The 23,310-nt window shown below is 44.7% G+C and overlaps 1 protein-coding gene across 8 annotated transcripts in view; it reads right to left on the reverse strand.

Annotated features, from left to right (window-relative positions):
• Positions 1-11,247: 11,247 nt before the first annotated feature.
• ryr2a (ryanodine receptor 2a (cardiac)) overlaps positions 11,248-23,310 on the reverse strand; it is a 263,162-nt gene continuing 251,099 nt past the window's right edge. For all 8 annotated transcript variants that reach the window (XM_084938488.1, XM_084938482.1, XM_084938484.1 and 5 more), the window contains 5 exons: positions 22,830-22,986; positions 20,493-20,557; positions 20,207-20,307; positions 19,235-19,286; positions 11,248-16,449 (listed from right to left, as the gene is read on the reverse strand). In XM_084938488.1, the coding sequence (XP_084794614.1) occupies positions 16,354-16,449; positions 19,235-19,286; positions 20,207-20,307; positions 20,493-20,557; positions 22,830-22,986 (471 nt within the window). In that variant the 3' untranslated portion in view covers positions 11,248-16,353. The remainder of the gene's footprint in view (positions 16,450-19,234; positions 19,287-20,206; positions 20,308-20,492; positions 20,558-22,829; positions 22,987-23,310) is intronic.

The following is a 23,310-nucleotide window of genomic DNA, read 5'->3' on the forward strand; positions in this document are numbered from 1 at the left end:
AGAAACAAACTGAGAATTGTGGCCATCAGAGTGTGAGCTTGTTAGGAACTTTATCTATTTTTATTTTTTATTTTTGCCTGTCCCGTTTGGCTCTTTTGCCATCAGAATTGTCTAAAGGCGAAGAAAGATGCCCAACGAATTTACTTTACCAAATGGACCATCCCAGCCTTGCCGTAATGGTCTATTTGATTCACCTTTTATTGTTTATTTTATTTTATGTTGACCTGCTAAATACGGGACAGATTTGGCTGGGGAAAAGAAAGGGGAGAAAGAAAGAGGGAAAGAAAAACAGCGGGGAAGAGGGACGGGGATAAAGGGCAAAAAACAAAAACCAACAAAATAACCAGACAAAAAATACATCTATCAATCACCTGGATCACCTGTTGAGAAAAAAGAAAGAAAACAAGCAGAAGAAAACGAGAGCAATAGAAGAAACAACATCACGATGATATATGGGAATATAACAGTAAATACTAAATATTAAACATTATTGTGCAGCATGTAATATTGACAACGCACAGTGTGCTTTGAGGTAGGAACCAAAAAGGGTGTAGTTTGTGTGTGTGATCACCCGTGTGTACACCTGTGAGCATGGATGCGCTTGTTTTTAAAAGGTTCCTTCATGTAATGATCTGTTAGAGGGTGTGGGGGGGCCACAGCCCCGTCCTCCAGGGCATGAAGCAGGTATGGAGGAGATCAGGACTCCAGACATCCACAGGCCCCCAGAACACAAGAGACCAAGGAAGACCAACACAGGGGCAGCTGCGCCACTATCCCAGAAAGAGCTGAGGAGAGTCCCAGATGAGGGGTCACTCAGCAGCCGCGGAGCAGAAGCCAGGGGGGGTTGCAGTGACGTGCCCGTGAGCTCCGCCGGCAGCCAGCTGCGCCAGAGTGACCGAGCCCCAGGCCGAGAGGCCGAGGGCACCCCACCCCCGAAGTGGCCCGAGCGAGCCCCAGGCTCCAGGCCCCGATAAGCAGCCACCAAGGAGTGAGCCGGTGTGTACCTGGACGCCCACCCCTGGACACAAAGAACCACCAACGCACCGATGTCTGAGGCCGTCTGCCACCGGCAGGGGAAGTGGTGGGGGGAGATAGGCCTCCATACCTTAGAGGTCCTGAGATGTCCCCAGAGAGGTGGCGTCTGATACCCGACCTGACATATAGACACAGACATACAGGCACACACAGATACAAACATCCATTCCCACCCTCATGCTCTCATATGCAATTACTCAACACTCAACCAGCATGGAGACAGACATAGAGAGACACTGTACACACAATCACACACAACTGGCCCCCCGCTCCAGCAGGTCGCAGAGAACGGGGGTGTGAGAAGACTCCAAACCTCCCTCCGCCCGCTCATATGTAGTGTTGATGCATGTGTGTTCTAAGGTGCATTTAAAACCCAGGAGGGCATGGAGCTACCTGCCAGAGAGCAGCAGGTAAGCGCATAGCCCCTCCTGATAGCCCTCAATGTCTACGTGTATTTAAAATTGAGAGGTGGGCAACGACGCCAGGGGTGAGGTGTACACCCTGATGGGCTTTTGGAGTCCGTGTAGTGTGCCCACCCCCAAGATCCTATATGTATGTGTTATGAGAGTGTGAGTAATGTGAATGTCTAAGTTGTGAGCTAAAATTGAGGCACAGGCAGCCAGAAGGGGACAGAGGGGGGGATGCTTCCCCTGCACCCTGGTGACACACCTTTACCCCAAGGCCCTGCATGTGTGGGTGATTGTGGTGGAGCGAGAAGAGGGAGGCAGCTGGAGATGGGGAGGGAAGGTGTGTTTTAAAAGGTTATCACCTGGTTATTAGTAGGTTATTACATAGAAACAATCTGTTTTGCATTTTGCAGCTGTTTCCTGCTTATTACATAGAAACTACCAGAGATATTTCCAGGTAATGGTCAGTTTTTTAAGTTAGCATTAATCGGTTATTAATGTGTTATCAAATGGAAACAATCTGTTTTGCATTTTGCAGCTGTTTCCTGCTTGTTACATAGAAACTACCATGGGTAAGAACATTATTATGTTCTTATTTCTTCCTTGTTACCCTACTATTATCCGTTTATTACAGAGCTGTAACAGAAAGTGCTATCCATGCACTGCACTTCATCCAACATTTGGACTGTGCAGGAACTTATGCCAAGCTACTTTTTGTGGTCTACAGTTCAGCTTTTAATATCATTTGCCCTGCTGGACAAGCTGAATGGGACTGCTTCCACCTTCAGGTGGATTGATGTGCTATGATGAAGTCTAAATCCTGATTAAAAGCTTCAAATAGAGCCGTTCCTGTATCAATGATCAAATCAATAATTCAATTTTTGAAAGAAATGCTGAAAACTGGTCTATAGTAGGCTAAAACACCCTCATGTAACTGCTTTAGAATTTTAGACAACTAACAAAACCTGTGGAACATCCAATTTAGGGACACAGACGGGATTGCGGAGTGACTGAGGAGGAATGATACACAGGAAATGGTCTGCAGTGCACTTGAACCATGCACCGTGGCGTGTGGATACTTCTTTAAGACAGTCCGTCTCGCCCGGCCACGCCCCACAGCTCACATATAAAGCAGCTGTGCAGACGTGACACCGGTAATAGTTTGATCGGAACGCATTTCCGTGCGGCCTGATGGTGGAGAGATAATCTCTCCACCATCCGCCAAGCCAGGGACGCGAGTCGCAGGCCGCCCCAGGGCCAAGCATCCATCCGTAGACAGGGGAGCCGCAAGAGTGAACTCAGGGACGAGACACTCATGCAAAGCTGGCGCCGCAGGCTGTAACGCAACACACTCACTGGCTGGTGTATCAGACACAGCGAGGTACAGCTACCATGTAACCGGCAAACCGCCTGCAGGGAGCCTGGCGCTACAGGCTGAAAAAACATTCACTCGCTGGCTGACCATCAGACACAGCGAGGTCCGGCTGGCGCGTAAACCGGTGAAGCATGGGCAATACGCACTGCTGATGAAGTCAGAGCCAAGAAGCTGCCCCACTCGAGCAATGACAGGAACCCCGCTGGTCGTGTGAACCGCGCACTGCGGGCAACACGCCAGACAGAACAATGGCTACACTAGGCTGCAGAATTCTCACTTGCCACAGCGAGGTCTGCCTGGCGTGTAAGCCAGCGAACGTGAGCAATACGCCAGGGGAGCACAGCCTACCAAGCCACTCAAGCACGGCAGCTGGCTATCGCCGAGACAGGAACCCGCGATATGCGTATGATGCTCCAGACGGGAAGTCGAAGCCGCCTGCTGGAGAAGCTGAGTCATAACAGATCCCCGCCTGGCACTAGGCAGTGACACAGTGCCAGGGAAAGAGAGCCTGCCGCAGCAGCTCGGCCACTCAGTGGATGGCCGAGGTAGGTTAAGGCCCAGGGCCTGTCCCAGGAGCAGAGCGGCTGACCTGCACCATCCACGACAGGGGAGGGGCTGGTGGCTCAGGCCACTGAGGGCCCAAGAGGGGAGCAACCCAAGGTTCATCACCAGGGTATAGTAGCCACTCTGCGCTGTCCGCAACCAGGGGGCCAGCAAGAGTGGGCCTGACGAGACACTTGCGGTCAGTTGGGAAGTGTCAGCTCACTGAGCGGGCACCTGGTGGCCATGTGACACGCAACACAGGGGAAATGCACTAGACAGAGAGCCAGTGCTGCGTGCTGGAGAACACTCACTTGCTGGCTGACGTATCAGACAGGTCAAACTGCCCGCTGGCGGTCTAGCCCGCTGAAGGCCAAGCGGGGACTTAACCCGAAGGTCCACCCAAGGGCCAAGCCCTGTCCGCAGACAGGGGAGCAACAAGAGTGAACTTTGAGAACGAGACACTCATGCACAGCGCTCCAGGCTGGAGAACACTCACTCGCCAGCTGAAGAATCAGACACTGCGAGGTCCAGCTGGGGAGTAAACCGGCGAATGCGGGCAATACGCCAGGGGAACACAGCCAGTAGCTGCAGCAGCTGATATGCCAGAAAGAACCCGGCAAAAAAAGAGGCTGGAGAATGCTCACTCGCCGCAGCGAGGTCCAACTGGTGTGCAAGCTGTGAATGCGGGCAATACGCCAAGGGAAGACAGCCTGCAGCTGCAGTGCAGCCAGGGACGTGACTCACCGAGGGTGTCAGCTCACTGAGCAGGCCCTCCCAGCCACGTAGACCTGCAACATTTGGGCAATCTGCCAGACAGAGAGCCAGCGCTGCAGGCTGGAGAACTGTTAACCGCTGGCCGAGGCGTCAGCGAGGCCCGACTGGTGTATAAACCGGCGAAGCGTGGGCAACATGCCAGGGGAACACAGCCTGCAGCAGTGCTGGCCATTAGGCCCAATTCAAAGGATGTCAGGAGGGAGGAGGGCGGCTTGAGGACAGCTGAGCCCAGGCTCCGAGTCCTCCCCGCCTCACCTGAACACGGCCATCTCCACAGGCCTGCATAGGCCCCTCAGCACAGCGAGGTGGCCCCAGGGTAGACAGGGTAATCAGGCAACCCTGGTCGTCTGACACGAGCCAAGCGTCATAAACATCAACCTCCTGACAATCAACATCCACCAGCCCAGGCCTCACAGAGGCGGGCCCATGGGAGGGAATGCTGTGGGAGGGGCCCGGAATCAGGCGACCCAGACATGGGTTCACACGTCCGGGCCCCACTCCAGTGGCAGCCAGAGGGGATAGAAGCTTCTTCAACATCCACCTCACGATAATCAACCTCCACCAGCCCAGGCCTCACAGAGGCGGGGCCATGCAGCCATCATCCTCACTTTAGCCTGAGAGGCACAGGATGGGGGAGGGCTCTCCGTGTCCCCAGACTGCCTGCAGTTGACATGTCAAGCTTCATCCCTACAGAGGGAGTGACAATATGGCCGCCATCAGGGCATAAGTAACCCTTACGCCCCTGTTAGGGCATGCCGCCCTGCCCAGGGAAGGCCCGAAGGGAGGAATGGCACTCAATCGCCTGCCACCAGACCAATCAGGCAGCAGCGGCACCTGAGATAGGAGGCGGTGAGGCTGCGTGACATCAACCTTGAGGTCCACTCTACTAGACAGGACCCCAGGAAGGGCTAGTTCCCACACCTGTCATGCTTCAATCAAAAGCTGAAGGGACCCATCTCACCCGACACTGTGCACAGGGACCAGCAAGGGGCAGCCCAGGGACAGGGCGGCAACACCAGAGGAGAGGATGGAAGCTTCTTCAACATCCACCACCTGATAATCAACCTCCACCGGCCCAGGCCTCACAGAGGCGGAGCCGTGGGAGGGACGATGTGGGAGGGGCCATCAGTGAATCAGCAACAGGTGTGGGAGGGGACCCAGCCCATGGCCTGCCTATCTGGTGTCCACAGCAGTGGCAGACATTTTTTGGAGGCATGAGATGGGGGAGGGGTGGGCGATTTAAATGCTTTCAGAAAACCAAGCACGGTCTGCCTAGTTCGTGTTGGCAACAAAGCAGTCAGCTTCTCTAGCCAGCACAGCATGCTATGGGCTGCTATCATGTAGTTATTTATTTTTCCCTTTTCGCCCAGGCACGGCAACACTGCTCGTTCCTATCGTCAAAAGGCAAAAATGCCGTACATAGACATGTTTGGGACGTGTGGGCTGCCATACTTCTGCTACCAAGCAAGGGGGCGGGGCCACACGCTAACCAGGAAGTGCTAAAAGGTAGCCGGCACTAGCCGCAACCGGAATTCCGTTCCACTGTTTATTTCCTTCTGCGTCACAGTGCTGACAGGTGAACGTGTATGCTTGGAACTCTGACACCTTTCCCCAATGTAGCCGAACTACGAGCGGAGCCCTGCTGGCCGGGTTAACCCGCGAGCTGCGGCCTATATGCCAGACAGGCTAACAGGCTGGAATGCTAAATGCCGGCTGGCTAACGGTAAGCCGGTGTTCTGCCAAACCATCCTACTTTAGCAAAACGTCCTACCTTAGCTAGTGTATGCACATTTCTGCAGTCACAGAGTAATTCCAGCACAAATTTAAGTAGGTATGATGGTTTGCCACTTAACTTTGCCCAACAGAGTATGCTTGTAGCTCATATTCATAAAGCCTGGACGGTTTGCCACTTCATTTTACCCGTTAAAGTATGCTTGTAGGTAACATTCACAAAGGTAGCATGGTTTGGCTCTTCATTTTACCTGTCAGACTATTTTTCTAGCTCTTATTAACAAAGGTAGGATGATTTGCCACTTAATTGTAGCCGTTAAAGTATGCTTCTAGCTAATATTCATAAAGGTAGGATGGTTCGCCACTTAATTTCGTGTTGTGCGCATGCGCAGAAACAACAGGTAGGATGGTTTGTCAGGTAGGATGGATTCCCAGAACACCGGCACGAACCACAGCCTAATTCCCCTTTCCACTGTTTATTTCCCACAGTGTTAAGCAGGCTGACAGCGAACGCTTGGAACACTGAAGCCGTATCCCTTCTGTGTTTACATACATCGCAGCCGAGCTGCACAGTGCCCAGGCGACAGCGTATGCTTGAACGCTGAGGCCGTGTCCCTGCTGTGTTTGCTTACCGTAGCCGAGCTACTCGCTAGCCGGCAGCCGCACAGCGTGGTCCGACTGGCGCATAAGACTATTTTTCGAGGCGATAAGCCAGGGAGGGGAGACCAACCAAGGGGAAAGATAAGGGCAAGCTAAGGGATAACAGGGCATACCAAGGAAATACCGGGGAATATCAGGGGAATACCGGGGAATACCAGGGGAATACCCGGGGAATACCAGGGGAGAGGCAGCGCCCATGGAGGCTGCCAAAACAGGCTCCTGATGGATGCACATACATACAGCACTCTCAAGGCACTCACAAATGATCACCGGTGTCACGTCTGCACAGCTGTTTTATACGTGAGCTGTGGGGTGCGGCCGGGTGAACCAGAGTGTCTTAAAGAAGTATCCACACGGTGGAGGGTGTCCATTTTGTGAACCTCAGATTCAATTGTAGAATTGAAAGTAATTTTCTTGGTGTCATTCAAACATCTTGAGCACCTCCAAGTCTAAGGCCATGGTTCTCTACCAAAAAAGGACCCTTTGGGTTGGGGGATAGTTGCCTTCCCAAGCGAGTGATTTGAAGTATCTTATGGTTTTGCTCATAAAAGAAGAGGAGGAGCAGGATTGGCAGACTGGTTGCCCTGGTGTTGCAATTGACCACTGCGGTAAAGAGAGAGCTGAGCCAGAAAGCACTTTACCCACACCTTTGGGCAAGCTCTGTAGCTAGTGCTCTGAAGAATAGTGTTGCAGATACAAGCAATCAAAATAAGTTTCCTCTCTAAGGTGGCTGGGATCCATTTAAGAAAGGAATGATGAAGACCTCAAACATCTAAAGCAGCGGTCCCCAACCCCAGGGCCTCGGACCAGTACCAGTCCGTGAGTCGTTTGGTACCGGGAGTTGAGGCTCAGGTGTGAGCTCACTCCAACCAAGATGGCGCGGCCACGTCCAGACGCCTTCCTGACCGCTCCGCTCCAACTATCCACTTTTCTTGTTTTTTACTTATTTTTTGCTCTGGTTTACATCCCAAAATCCTCTAGTCTTATAGTATACGACGGCAGATCACTTGTAAATATTGGTGACAAGGTTGCACATCTAATCTTGGACACTTTTAAACCCGACCCATCCTGGCCGCCAGAGATTCTACGCGGCGCGGAGAACAACAAAGGACCGGCCGCTCATCCGAGGCGTAGAACAAAGAAGCGCCGGGGGAAACGCGCTGGCATTAGGAACAGACTGAGACAGCAGGCGCATCGCGCACCACTGCCCAGTATCCTACTGGCCAATGTACAATCCATGGAGAACAAGCTCGATGACCAAAGAGCAAGAGTCACCTTCCAACGTGACATGAGGGAGTGCAACATTCTGTGCTTCACGGAGACATGGCTGACCCCCACCGTGCCGGACCAGGCCGTAACTCCGTTGGATTCATTCTTTGTGCTCTGCGCGGACAGAACGGCAGAGTCGAACAAAACCAAAGGTGGAGGAGTGTGTTTCATGGTAAACAGAAAGTGGTGTGATGCCGGGAGCATTTCTACTCTTTCCAGCAGCTGCTCGCCACATCTGGAGTTCCTGAGCATTAAGTGCCGCCCTTTGTATCTGCCCCGTGAGTTCGCCTTGGTCATCGCCACGGGGGTCTACATCCCACCCCAAGCGGACACAGGTATGGCTTTGTCCGAATTACATGATGTGCTGAGTTCGCTTCAAAACAAGGACCCGGGCGCAGCCCTCATTGTAGCAGGAGACTTTAATAAAGTGAACCTCAGACAAGTCATGCCAAACTTTTACCAGCATGTCTCGTGTCCAACGAGGGGGGATCGAATTTTGGATCACTGCTACACGCCATACAAGCAGGGCTACAAAGCTGTCTCACACCCGGCTTTTGGGAAGTCTGACCACAACGCCATCTTCCTCATTCCCCAGTATAAACAAAACATATGGAGGGAAGAGGTAACCACGAGGGAGGTAAAACGGTGGACTGCCCAATCAGAAGCTACGCTACAGGACGCACTCAACGACGTCGACTGGGACATGTTCAGAGCATGCGCAGTCGACATCAATGAGTTTGCGGAAGTAGCAGTATGCTTCGTCAATATGCTAGCGGAGGAGATTATCCCCACTGCGAGAGTCACCACATTCCCAAACCAGAAACCGTGGATGGACAAATCGATCCGCACTGCAGTAAACGCCAGGACTGCCACCTACAACGCGGGTCTCGCCACTGGCGGCCTCATACGGCGTGCGGGGCACGGTGAGAGATGCCAAACGCCGGCACCGGGAACGTGTGGAGTCCCGCTTCCACCAGGGCAACACACAGAGTATGTGGCACGGACTACGCACCATTACCGACTACAAAGCCAGGGACACTGCGCCGATCAACGCCGACTCTGCATTCACCAACGAGCTGAATCAGTTCTACGCCCGTTTCGAGGTTAGCCAGGCGGCTAATGCTATCTACCGAGGACAGTGACGTCATCAGCGAGAGACCGGTGACCAGCATCGCGGAGCATGACGTCCGAGCGGCATTGAGGAGAGTGAACACAAGGAAAGCGGCGGGGCCAGACGGCATCACCGGCCGTCTGCTGCGCTGCTGTGCTGACCAGCTAGCAGGTGTGTTCACTTACATCTTCAACGAGTCCCTGGCTAAGTCTGTGGTCCCCACATGCTTCAAAAGATCCACCATCATCCCTGTGCCCAAGAACAGCAAACCCTCATCCCTGAACGATTACCGGCCAGTTGCACTGACCTCGGTAGTAATGAAGGTGTTTGAGAGGCTGCTGAAGAACATCATCTCCTCCTCCATCCCAGACACCACAGATCCGCTGAAGTTCGCCTACAGATCCAACAGATCCACAGAGGATGCCATCGCCCACGTCCTAAACACCACTCTCAGCCACGTGGACAAGAAACAGGGTAACTATGTGAGAATGCTGTTTGTTGATTACAGTTCAGCGTTTAACACAATAGTGCCCTGCAGACTGTTCACAAAGCTGAGGGATCTGGGACTTAACAGCCGTCTGTGTGCATGGGTGTTGGACTTCCTCACTGGCAGAACTCAGGTGGTGAGGGTGGGTAGATGCGTCTCTAACAGCATCACCATCAACACAGGAGCACTTCAGGGATGTGTCCTCTCGCCACTGCTCTACTCACTCTACACTTTAGACTGTGTGGCCACCCATGGCTCCAACACCATTGTGAAGTTTGCTGACGACACAGTGGTGTTGGGTGCCATCTCCAACAACGATGAGGCGGCCTACATGGATGAAGTGAAGAATCTGGCATCATGGTGCCAGGACAACCACCTCCAGCTGAGCGTCGGCAAGACCAAGGAGCTGGTGGTCTACTTCAGAAGGAGTCAGCACAGAGACTACAAGCCCATTATCATCAATGGAGCTCCAGTGGAGAGGGTGCAGTCCTTCAAGTATCTTGGTGTCCACATCTCCTCAGACCTGACATGGTCTGCCCACATTCAGGTCCAGACCAAAAAGGCTAGGCAGCGCCTGTATCACCTACGACAACTGAGGAAGTTCAGGGTCTCTCCAAAGATCCTCAGGATTTTCTATACAGGCGCTGTGGAGAGCATCCTCACACAGAACATGACATCGTGGTTTGGGAACAGCTGTGTGAAGGACCAAAAACCTCTCCACAGAGTGATCCGTACAGCAGAACGCTGCTGCAGGATTGCTTTCCCCCCGCTTCAGGACACCTACACCAGGAGATGCCGGACTAGAGCAGCGCAGATACTGAAGGACCCGTCCCATCCTGGCAACAAACTGTTCCAACTTCTGCAATCTGGTAGAAGGTTCCGCATCATCCGGGCAAGGACAGAGAGACTCAAGAGGAGCTTCTATCCAAGCCATCCGGGCCCTGAACACACACACACCCGCCCTCTCACATCATCTATAATTGACTGAGACAGGACTCTCTTCCAAACACTCTAAACCCAGGCACAATGTACATTCCAAATTCCTTTAATTTTAAATATGTGTATATTGTCTATTCTGTAAAATAGTCAGATGTCTATCCATATTAATGTACAGAATTCACCTGCTTGCTGCTACTACTGCATATTCACCCAATGTATATACTATATATATATATAATGTTCTTCCTCTACCCCCCCACCACCACCACCACCATTTTTGCACATGTCGAGGAGCGTGTCAGGCTACATTTCACTGTGTGTTATACTTGTATAACTATGCATGTGACAAATAAAGAACCTTGAACCTTGAACCTTGAAATGTATGGTTTTCAGGGTTTTTATCGGTTTTCAGCGTTATTTCGTTATCGTTTTTATCGTTAACTCGGTTTTCCTGGGTCTTTTCACTTGTGTTATGAATAAATCTTCTTTTTTTCGGTACCGGAACTAGTTTTATTTTGTTGTATTTATCCGCGACACCTTAAAGGCCGGTCCGTGAAAATATTGTCGGGCATAAACCGGTCCGTGGCGCAAAAAAGGTTGGGGACCGCTGATCTAAAGGGAGCTTAGAGCAGAGTTGCTGCTAGTTCACATTGAAGGAAGCTGGCTGAAGTGGTTCAGGCATCTGATCAGGAGGTCATCCCTGTGCCTCTCCTTGGAGTTTTTTTTTTTTCAGGACACTCCCAGGAGGAGGCCAGAAGATCAGCTTAGGCTGCCACTAAAACTCATCTTTGGATAAGGAAATGGATGGATGTAAGTGTCTACAGCCTGTATATATTATGTAACAAGTAACCACAGAAAAGAAATTATCTTTAGAAATAAATTTAACAAATTCAGCTGAATTAAGAGCATTCTACAATTAACAAGTTAATAAATAAAATTTTATTTTCAAAATCATGCAAATCTATCATTGCTTATAGATCAATTTCCTCTTTACACATTTGTCTCTCAGAAGTAGCAATAGCCTACTCATAATTACTACATGAAGTAGACTTTGTGGCAAACTAAACATTCCCCCTTCATGATACATATGGAAAATATTTATTTTTACATGAGCAAAATGCCACTTGGTAATGGCGTGGTTCAGTCTGAAAAGGGATTGGAATAAATAAAAATGAGGCATCGCATCAGCATGATATAGTGAACACAATTCAAGACACTTACACTGGTTGATTGCAGTTGTGACATCCACTGTGTTATCAGTGTTAAAGTCATCAGTTATCAGTTACACATGCACCAGCACTCACTTAAAGGTGAAACCAGTAAACATGGCTCTTTAGTGGCCTCTAGTGCCAGCCTAAACACAACAGCATTAACAACAAACATGTTCCTACCAATGCGTCTCCATCAGCAAAGTCTAGAGTGAGTTTCATCTATAGGCTTCCTGACATTGTCTTCTCTGACAAACTGCATCATACTTTAAGCTGCCTGATTTATTATCAAACACTTTGCATCAAACAGCAGCTTAAATTTGTTAAACAGTTTATACAAGTTGAACTGATATTCCTTTCAACTTTCTCACACTCTACTACTGACAGTTTTGGGTTTTAGAGATAAAAGGGTGACAGATAACAAAATCTATAGGTTAGAGCCAGTGAAATATTACGCTACTTGTTGCACCTTTAAGATCGAGTGAGACAAATATAACAAAACCTCAATTTACTTCTTATCTGAAAATAAAAGATAACTGAATAAATATAAAACTTAAATTACTTCTGAGACAAAGTTAAGTAAGCTTTAATTTGTTCTACCTCTTTCTTTGAGATATACAATGGTAAAAGTGATTCGTCTCTTAAACTCCCTTAAGGTCTTTTGCTTGACCTCAGACCCAACTTAAGCAAACCTTTACAAACAGAGATGGTTAAATGACAGAAAAGCAGGGCCTACTGTCTTATTTTTCAAATACAATTGTGGTAAAATGTCTTAATGAGTTACAACTCATCCCACAACACCTAAATGATTTATCTTAAATAACTAAAAGAATCTGAATGGATACATTATGGGCAGCAGAGATTTAGTGTATTTATTATACCTACTCAATATTCCCCATTAGCATGCAAATATTTTTTTAGACTTTTTTTGAGAGGGAGGTGTGTTTACAATAAAAGTAATTATTATATAAGAACATCACAAAAATGCATATCATGAACTATTCCTTATTTGACAAGAAAGTTGTGAAATGTGTTCCATGGAATGTTAATTGTTGCTAGTTAAGTGAGATGTAACTATTACAATTCCTAAGAAACTGAAAATAGACTGTAACACATGGCTGCTGATTTCTAACCAAAGCCACGACAAGTGTTGATCTTTAAACTTGGTTGTATAGCAGTATCAGAAATTATACAATAAAAAAAATATATTTATTCTGCATCACTCATATAGCTGAACAGAACCTGCAGCATACACTCAACCTGTTGTCTTATTAGGTCCACCGAGCAACATCTGTTGTATTCTGATGAGTAAGCTGGTGTCAATTTAAACATATATTTTGTATATTTCCCCAAATGTGTTTTTATACAGACAGATTAAATACGAAAATTTTCATTAACCTTTTAACATCCACCAACTTACTTACAGCCCACTTAAAGGTGAGGTTAGGTTACATTTTAGCTACATGCTAAACATAACATTACTGTTCTCAAGACATTACCTTAGGTCTCGTACATGCATCTTACCTTCAGAATTTCTGTTATTAGACTTCAGCTGAATATATTAAATAGGTGAAAATTCCAGTTGAATTTACAACCTGGTAAATATGAACTTAATGCTAACCGTACCCCTAATCTTAACTCTAAATAGGCTGTGATGGTTGTTTAGTGTTTAAACTGAACCCTTCAAGATGATGGTAACTAATGGAATTAGAAGTTCTGTAAAACAGAAAAAAAGGATTTACTGAAGGAATGTTGTACAAAACGAAATGTGGTTAAAATGTAACCTAGCCCTAAGTTTATCTACTGTACCCTGGTTTGAGGCTAGTTACAGTCAACTATGATACCTTTTGGAATTGTAACACCCCAGTTTGCACAACTGAAATGTGTGCATTTCTGCTCTGGTCAACCTTCAGTCCTTCTCTTCTTCTACTTCTATAGAATATTATTCTGTGGTACTCTTAGCTTCATATGTTCTCCTCAGTTTGTATACGGTATTATTATGAAGCTACTCTTCTCGTCTAGCTTTCATAGATCCTCCCCAGCTAGATAAGGCACTGCAACCTCCCGTCCCCCCTTTCTGTCTCCTCACTGCTTTGTTGTGCTATTCTAGTACTGCAGGAAACACATCTGATTGCTCCATTCTGGCTGATTATTCCTCTTAGCTAACAAGCATGCAGCTATATCTGCAGCCATAAACTTCTAAAACAAATAAATCTCTATTGTTTGTTTATTATATTTTCTGTTTGTTTTTCTTTTTTGAATTGTTTTGATATTGCTTTTTCAGAAAATCACAAGCTTTCATTAACAAATGTTACTAAGCTTTACAAAACAAAACAAAAAAACAAAGCCCTGCTAGTGGCGCCTCGAGCCTGTCGTATTCCTTAAACAACAACAAAATGTTGAAGATTTGGACACAATACACATTTGTTAAGCTCTTCTAATCCTGCCCAGTACTGGGGTTTGACATTGACTGACCAGCAGTTGTTCGCATTTATCCCCGTGAACATGAGTGTTGAAAAAATATACATCTCTGATGTCCTGTTACTACCGGCGACAAACATTAACAAAACAAACAAAAAATGCATTAAATCAATTATCAAAGACAGTAATGGATTCAATCATTTTATAAGCTATGTATTTATTTAGGTATATCAGAAAGCTGATTGAGGATTATGAATTGTCCATGCTTTGACTTTTTTAAGTGGAGCAAAATGAACTTGATGAACATGTGGTAAGCCATGAGCATATAATTAAGGGTCCCTTCACACACAGTGCTGGCATGGTACAGTGTGTGGACACAGCATGATCAACAGTGAACTTACAGTCCGGTCCAGTGCCCAATGACAGAATGTTTTTGTTTTTTCAATTTTGCCTCTTACAACCCCACAGTGGATTTTTAATCACATGACCAAACTGTCGTTTACCTTTAATTCCAGGAGTTTAACAAAATACTGCTTTATTTATTTAGATATTACAACAATTGTTATACTTCGGTCCATAAATCCATCAGTAATTTTGGTCAGTAACTGCCTGAAGTCTAGAACCCAACAGACATCACCAAATGTTTCTTCCCTTGAGATCCACCATCAGAGATGGGCAGTAACGCGTTACTGTAATCTGATTACTTTTTTCAGGTAACGAGTAAAGTAAGGGATTACTATTGCAAAATCGGTAATTAGTTACTGATTACTTTTTTCAAGTAACTTGACCAACACTGTCCACCATAGGCCTTTACTTCCGCTGCCTTCAGTTACTGCACGTTTGTGAGTTTTTCACCATTATGTTTTTAATTTAATAAATAAAATGCATATAAATAAAACTGCTGGGTTAAGATCAGGGGACTGACTTGGCTGTTGAAGAATATCTCTTGAATACTGAGAAATTCTTGGGTTTCTTTTGTGGTGAGGTCATTATCAGTTTGCTCTGACAAATGCTTTCCAACCAGTTTTGCAGCATTTGGCTGAATTTGAGCAGAGTATAGCCCTGAACATTTCACAATTAATTCTGCTGTTTCTACCCAGTTCCACTGGCAGCCCCACATGCCAGTGCACTGTATCACATCTGATGGATGGTGTGTTTTGAATCATGAGCCGTTCCTTTTGTTCTCCATACTTTTCTCTTCCCATCATTCTGGTACAAGTCAGCCTAGGTTTCATCTGTTTAAAGAACTTAATACAGAACCGGGTGGACTCTTTTCCTTGTTTTCTGTCAAAGTGTATTCTTGCCTTCCTCTTCTTGAGTGTAACCAGTGGTGCGTACTTTATTTGATTTTATTGACAATGATAAATTGACAGTGATAAAGGGTGTTTACTACGTGGCTAGCTTTTGAAAATATGTTTATCCTCAAGGTTTTCTTAAGCCAAAGAAATGTGATATTCCTCAATGGCCAAGTCTCTCACTTGATCTCAACCCAAAAGAGCATGCTTTTCATTTACCGAACAAAAAAGTGAAGGCAGAAGAACACAAACAAGCAGTAGCTGAAGGCAAATCAAGTATTTAGTGATCTCGATTGTTTGACTTGAGATCCACTGTGATGGTGGCATAAGTAAGTAAAGTGAGAAGAACATGTGTCATTGTTCAAACACTTTGGACCAAACTGTAATCCAACTCAACACAGCAGCTCTGTTTGTGAAAACGTTCCTCATTGCACAGGGGCTTCATTCACCTTTGTGATTGTTCTGAAGTCTCCACTTTGGTGCTGTGTTCGATTTTCATTGTCCATCGTATTCAGGTCAGCACGTCTTTAAGCTTATTGAAGTGTAGATTTGCTGCAGAGTTCTTCTTGCCAGAATAAGTCGTCAACTTGTTTGATTATTGTATCCACCACCTGTACCTATATGAATCGTGCATTATAAACATGAAAGGCCATAGACATGGTCATATTAAAAGTAAAACATTCTTTAGGTTTCTTGTTTTACCGTCAGTCCATTAAGCCTTTGTATTTTTTGCAAGTTACTTTGAATATAGAATAAGATGAAGCACAGAAGTCATCAGAGTGAAAAAATTCTAGACCTGCCACCTGTCATGTATTGTACATCATATTTTCTGAAGTTTTCTATGTACAAGGTTTCAAAAGCATTCCGAACAGAGTGTGCTGAAGGCCGGGGGGTGGAGCTGGCTGTCTGGACTACAATGGCAGGGTGTGTCCCGTTGAAGAGCGTGGCCACTTGAGGAGAGATGACGCATAGAGAGGAACCCATCATTTGGTAGAATACAGCCTCCTCAGAAAAGTAATAAACGTTTGAGGGACAAGCAGAGGCCAGATGGCTGCAGTGGGCCTTTCAGAGTTAAGAGTCTGTCACTCCAAGGTTGACTCAGTTGAGCTGATCCTCATACTGTTTCCGGAAACAGTCACCAGCGGGGAAAAACTCCCAACAACGTTCCTGGTACATTTTCCATACGTAAGACTCCTTAAAGACAGAGAGGAAGAGGAAAGGAGGGTTTGCTTCATGTGTGTTACATTTAAAGTGTAATTATCACATCAGCTTTGTTCATTATGGAAATTAGTACTAGCATTGTAACCTCTAGGTACCTACTGAAATGAACAAAGCTAGCCTAGAACCCAGAGTGACATTAAAGCCGACCCCAGCCCAGCAGTCAGACCTGATCTTCAGCAGGTAACAAAGGCAGTGATGTGCAGTCAGGATGCAGCGTCTGTTTCTATGTGTTCATGTTTCTAAAGCAGAATCCCTGTGGTGATCACTTTAAAGTATCTTTGTGCTGGTTTTCATCTGTGCATTGTGCTGTCAGCTTTGTGCTCATGCCTATACTACAAGAAAGCTCATATGTGTGTGCTCATTGGGATATGGATTTGTGTTGGTGTGTGGGACTGTAGCCTCAGGTTTATATATTGTTAAATGGTAATTATAAGACAATGTGTTTCAGGTCATTATACGGAGAAACAGAAAAGTAATGTAACAAGTAGTGTAAAAAAAAAAATTTCTATGGTGAGTAATTAAATAACATACTATATTACTTTTAAGAAAAGTGTTCTGGGTAATATTTGTAATATGTTACTTATTTCGAATAATGACCCCAGATATGATCACAACAAAGCAGGGAAATGCTTTAAACATGCACAAACATTTGACCACAAAACATGCAATTAATATGCACCGATGTAATGTCTTTGATATGCTGCTTAGACGCTCCAAGCAGAGCCAATCAGAACCCAATGAGAATCAATAAGAGAATTGATAAGTGACATCAATAGTGGTATAGAATTTGCTAAATTTGTATAAATTCTCATCCCTTACTACAAGCCGTATTTGTCTGAATCACACATTATTTGTTCATTTGATATACTAGGGTTTAAAAGCAGCACATTAGAAGCGAATGCTAGAAGCTAACTAAGAATATTTTTTAAGCTTCCACTTATACTTTAAAAACTGCACTTGAAGTAGCGGAAAAACTTAAAACAATTTAAAAGAAAACCAGAGTGACCAAAAGAAGGAATCCAGCAAAAGGGAGAGTAGACGATCACTACAGATGCACCCACTGACCAGCCATGGACTGGAACTGGTTGATTTCCAATGTTCTCCACCCCAATCGGTGACCAGCCAATCAGCCCCTGCATAAAGCCCTGCATTTTATGCATTCACAACGGGCGTTATAGGTAAATCAGACTGAGAGGCATAAACTAACATGTCAATAGTGTGAAAGCGCCTCATTGTGAGTAAAGATGCAAAGTTAGTCAAAGTAAGGTGCAGGGGGAACAACAGAATGAAATCTGAAACAACAAACCTAATCCAATGCCTTTAGTGGTGGCATTCATGAGCCCAAATGTCATAAAAACAAACATTTGAACAGCGTACTGGATCTCTCTGAGAAGTCAGAAATTAATCAAGTATAGCATTTACTAAAACGACTTTTTAGTTCTGAAATGCAAATAAGTAACCCATTTGGCATCTTAATAAAAAATAATAATGCCTTTACTTTAAATTTATAGAAAACAGCAATAATTATAATTTACCAAATCAAAAACATTTGGATTAAAGACCATGAGTATACTGGTGGATCAGCTGTTACAGATACATAAGAAATTACTTTGGTAATTACAAATGCTCTTACTTTAGGGCACCTAAATTTGTTAAGCACTTGCTTATGGACATAAAGAAAGAAACTATTAAGATTAGCTCAAAAACAGTGTGTAGAGGGCTTCATGGGAAGGCTGGCCGAGAAGCTGAATCCAAACCTTACATCACCAAGTGCAATGCAATATGTTGGACGCAGTGGTGTAAAGCGCTCTGCCACTGAACTCTAGAGCAGTGAATGAATGATAAATGTTCATCTGGCATTTTGATGGACGAGTCTGGGTTTGGTGCCTGCCAGGAGAATGCTACTTGCCTGATTGCACTGTAAGGGGGGATTATGATTTGGGGCTGTTTTTCATGAGTTGGGCTTGGCCTCTTAGTTCAAGTGAAAGGAACTCTTAATGCTTAAAAATACACCTTTTGTATCTACTAATAATAGTAAACTCACATAGGCAAACTGGAGTTGTGCTTATATGATTGGGCCTGGGTCTCCTTCAGCGTATGAAAAAGGCAAGCCTTCAACATTCACCACTCCTTACACGTTGTTGTTTAGCTTGGAAACTTGGATTCCTGGACTGAAAACTGCTGAAACTGCCCTGTTGTAGCACTCATTCCCAGTGACGATACGCCACATGGACTTGGGGCCATTTTGAAAGTAAAAGTTTTCTGTGAATGTCCACAGTATAATCTCAGGGTTCACAGAGCAAGTGGTCAAAATAGGACTTCTAGAACGTGATCCAGAAATAGCACCCATGATGGAATATCATCAGTATATATCCAACAAAATGATCTTGAATGGGAGACTGGCCAGTTTTTAGTTTTTAACAAAACTCATTACTACAAAAACATTTATGAAAAACTTCTATAAAGTATTCTGCTTTAATCACAATTAAGATAAAAACTGATAACAAGTTTGTTTTGAGGCCCTTGTTCAGGAATTAGTTAAACATTACAGGAAATGTTATCCTTTGTATTTGATCGAACATACAAATATGACCAGAGGTGATTTTCCATGTTCCATACTGAGGCTTTAACAATGTTAGCAGCCATTAGAAAACTGTTAGAAACACTTAGAGAGAGTTTGAAGCTAAACTGTACTGACCACGTAACAGGATGACAGTCTTGTATATTTACTGGCAGAGAGATTGGAAAGGTGTTTTACCTGGCCTGTGTGCTCTGTTTCATCTTTGTTGATGAGATACATCAGAAAGAATCTGAAGCACACACACACACACACACACACACACACACACACACACACACACACACACACACACACACACACACAGAGTTGTTAGAAAACACAAACAGTATTATCATTGCATATATCAGTCACACAGCCAGATGTTACAGTGGCACTTGCTGGTTGGAGGCAGTTGTGTATTCTTAACTTGCCTGTGTGGGTTCTCTCAGGCTTCCTGCCACATTCGAAGGACATGTTTGTTAGATTAATTGGTGATTCTGGCCATAGGTGTGAATGTGCATGTGAATTGTTGTCTTCTGAGAGACTAACAACCTGTCCAGGGTTTGCCCCACCTCTCTCCTAATGACAGCTTGGACTTTACAACAATTTTAAGAAACTTATACATAAAGCAATATACCAAGAAATGAGGGCTGGCTCAAGACACAGTACTGTATTTAGGGTTAAAGTCAACAGACATTTGAAATTTTGGTTGTATTTTCTATTACAGCTCAGTATTAAAGTGGGAAGGGTAACAAGGCAAAGACAAGAACGTAACGTGGTCATTTCTAAGTTATTACTACTCAATTACCAAAGTAACAAGCACTTAATATCCAAGTAGTATCATGGTAGCAACTGTGGTTACAGTTGAGTTATACCACACTGAAATTTATGTAACTGGATAATAAGTGTCCAAACACTGGGGATAATAATGTGGAAACACACCTCAGTGTAACACAAATGCTGTGGTACAAAACAAGACAAATATCATAGATATCATCGCCCACCTGAGATTGGGGACCAAGCCCCAAGTACACCAAGATTGGGTACCTATCTTTCATTAACTGACCTGAAAGACTGTGTACTATGTAGGTGTGATGATCTATGATGATGTAGGTGTTAAAAGGTACAATAACACACACAGAAATACAGACACTCTCCAGACGTACTTACAGGTAGTTGGCTAAGTTGTGCTCCTGTAGAGTGTGCGTTTCAAAGCCGTGTGGCACGGTGTCAAAGTAGTCATTACCTATTCCACAGATAAAACATTTGGTCTGCAAGAGAAACACGTGATAGTTAAGTGGTTGTCATTTATTGTAACCTATTGGCAATCTTCATCTATGCCTCTGTTGGAGGCACAGCTATACAAAACGAAACAACCACAAAATCTATATTTTTACATGTTCATATGCCTGAATTTAAAAAAAAAACTGCATTGAACTGTTGTGTGTGTTTTCACCTCCATGTCTTCTTTCACTTGTTCCTGCTGATCCCTCAGCTCTCCAAAAGCATCAATGATTAACCCTAGAATTTCAGAGAGGGTGGAGCTTAAACATGCTGGTCCACATTATTACACTGAATACAACGATAGATATGAAAACCACAGGCTATCTGCTTTATCTACTATAATCCTTCTAAAGGAGTCTTTTTTGCTATTCAGTTACATTCTCTATATTACGTCCAAAGTGTGTATGTCCCTATAGGGAAGGATATAAATACTAAAAACAAAGCCTAGACAGATGCAAAATCCTGAATGGTCCAGGACCCATCATATTTTAAAAGCTTCATAATATTATATTAATCCAACTGAGCACTGTAGTGTCAGAATGTAAGCCAACGCTTGGTTTGTTTCCAAAAGTAGAATGGGAGGTAGAGCCCTCAGCTCTAACCAACTCTTCTTCAATGAAACCAGCTTCCAGTCTGGGATCCTGAGACAGACACCCTACTTTTAAGATTAAGCCCCAAACTTTTGTTTTTGACCAGCTTAGTTATCATCATTGTCAATATGTGTGGCAGAGGGAAATAATTATTTGGTCCCTACTCAGTTTCTACTACCACTAAAGTTTCTCACTGGAAAAGAAATGAACAGTCTCTAATTTTTATGGTAGTTACATTTTAATGGAGAGAGAAAGAATATCAACCTAAAATCCAAAATTTCATTGAAGTTATGAATTGATTTGCATATCACTGAGTGAAACAGATGTTTAATCCCCAACCAAAATATGACTTTGCACTTGGTGAAGAAACCCTTGTTGGCACACACAGTGGTAAGGCATTTCTTTTAGGTGATCAACAGGTTTGCACATCTTACGAGTGATTTTGCCCCCCCCCCCCCCCCCCCCCCCCCTTTACAGAAATTATTCAGATTACTTGGCTCCTTCTTGGCAATTCAAAGCCTCCACAGATTTTCTATTGGACTGAGCTCTGCAGACTGGCTAGGCCACTCCATGGTAGGCAGCACAACTAATGTGCTGCTGCTTCTTCTGCCACTACTTCGTTGCCTTGGTGGTATATTTTAATTCACTTTCATGCAAGAAGACCCATCTAAACCCATCTTAGGTGTTCTGATTGAGAGTTTACAGTACAGTACACCCTCTTCTGTGGAACCAGCTTCCAGTTTGGATTCAGGAGACAGACACTATCTCTACTTTTAAGATTAGGCTTCAAACTTTCCTTTTTGATAAAGCATATAGTTAGTGCTGGACCAGGTGACCTTGAATCCTCCCTTAGTTACCGTGTTGCACTGTTTCTTCTTTAGTCACCTTTTTCTCTCACTTTGTGTTTGTACACCGCTCTGCATTTAATTATTAGTTATTTTTAATCTCTGGCTCTCTTTCAAAGCACGTCTTTGTCCTGTCTTCCTTCCCCCAGCCCAATCGTGGCAGATGGCCGCCCTCCCTGAGCCTGGTTCTGCTGGAGGTGTCCTTCTGTTAAAAGGGAGTTTTTCCTTCCCAGAGCGGTTCCTCGTAGGAGGGTCATATGATTGTTGGGGTTTGTGCTTGTTTTTTGTATTATTGTAGATAAAAGGCACACTGTGGAAGATAGGCAGAGTTTAATAATAAGTAATGATTAAGTTTTTTTATGGGAAGAGGAGGACTTTAAATTCAGTTCTGAACTTAACAGGGAGCCAATGAAGAGACGTTAGTATGGGAGAAATACAATATATCTAGTCCCTGTCAGTGCTCTTGCTGCAGCATTGTGGATTAACTGAAGGCTTTTCAGGGAGTTTTTAGGACATCCTGACAAAAATGAATTACAGTAGTCCAGCCTAGAAGTAATAAATACACGAAATAGGTTTTCAGCGTCACTCTGTGACAGAATATTTCTAGTTTTAGAGATGTTGTGCAAAGAAAGCAGTCCTATATTTTGTTTAATATGCACATATCCTTTCCCCAGAGTTAGTATCTGGTTAGGCACTATGTTTCATTGAAGTTTTTAAGGCCAAGTATAATAAGCTCAGTTTTATCTGAATTTACAAGCAGGAAACTGTTTAAGGTGGTGTTCAAGTGTACTCCACTTTGGAGAGACGTCGCGATTATTTAGTCTAGTCAATTTGAAATAAACAGAACAACCAAAATATTGTAAACCAAACAGAACCAGAAATGATTGCTCTCAAAATAATTATACATTTGAATCAGCACTCTGTATTATAGAATAAAAACAAACACTTCCTGTGGTGTTTACTCTACTTTACAATATTAGAATGTATTCATTTTGGCTAATAGTTGCCTAATTAACTGCTTGTGTTTGGAGTCCATTAAACTGTTTGTGTGCATGTATGTGTAGGATGCCTCACCCTGGATGATAGCCAGGAGGATTACAATGACAAAGAAGAAGAAAGTGATGTCAAAGATGATCCGATAGATTTCGTACTCATCACCAGCTGGATCCTCGATCTGGTCACCAATTCCTCCACCTGCTCGCACTCCCACATACATGTGGAACATGTAACACTGAGGAACAGAGAGAGATACACAGGAAGGGGGGTACAGGGGTAACAGAGGTCGAATCTTTTGCATTGGGTTTTTAATGGGCAGAATCATGACTGTCACAAACAGCTTGAACACACTAATTTTTCTGAAACATCAGAAGACATGACATCTGTAAGTCTCTTTGCAGTAAAACAGGCATGATTCTAGTCACTGTAGAGGTCCAGTAACATTTTGAAAAATCATTGTTAGTGAACGCAGTTCACAGTGCCCTCAACTCTGCAGGTTACAAAGAAGCCACATGTGAATATGATCTAGAAACGCTGCTGTCTACCTTCTCCGGACCAA

The sequence above is a fragment of the Perissodus microlepis genome, chromosome 8, assembly GCF_051167445.1.
Source record: "Perissodus microlepis isolate ML-2025 ecotype Zambia chromosome 8, ASM5116744v1, whole genome shotgun sequence".
Taxonomy (NCBI): Eukaryota; Metazoa; Chordata; class Actinopteri; order Cichliformes; family Cichlidae; genus Perissodus; species Perissodus microlepis.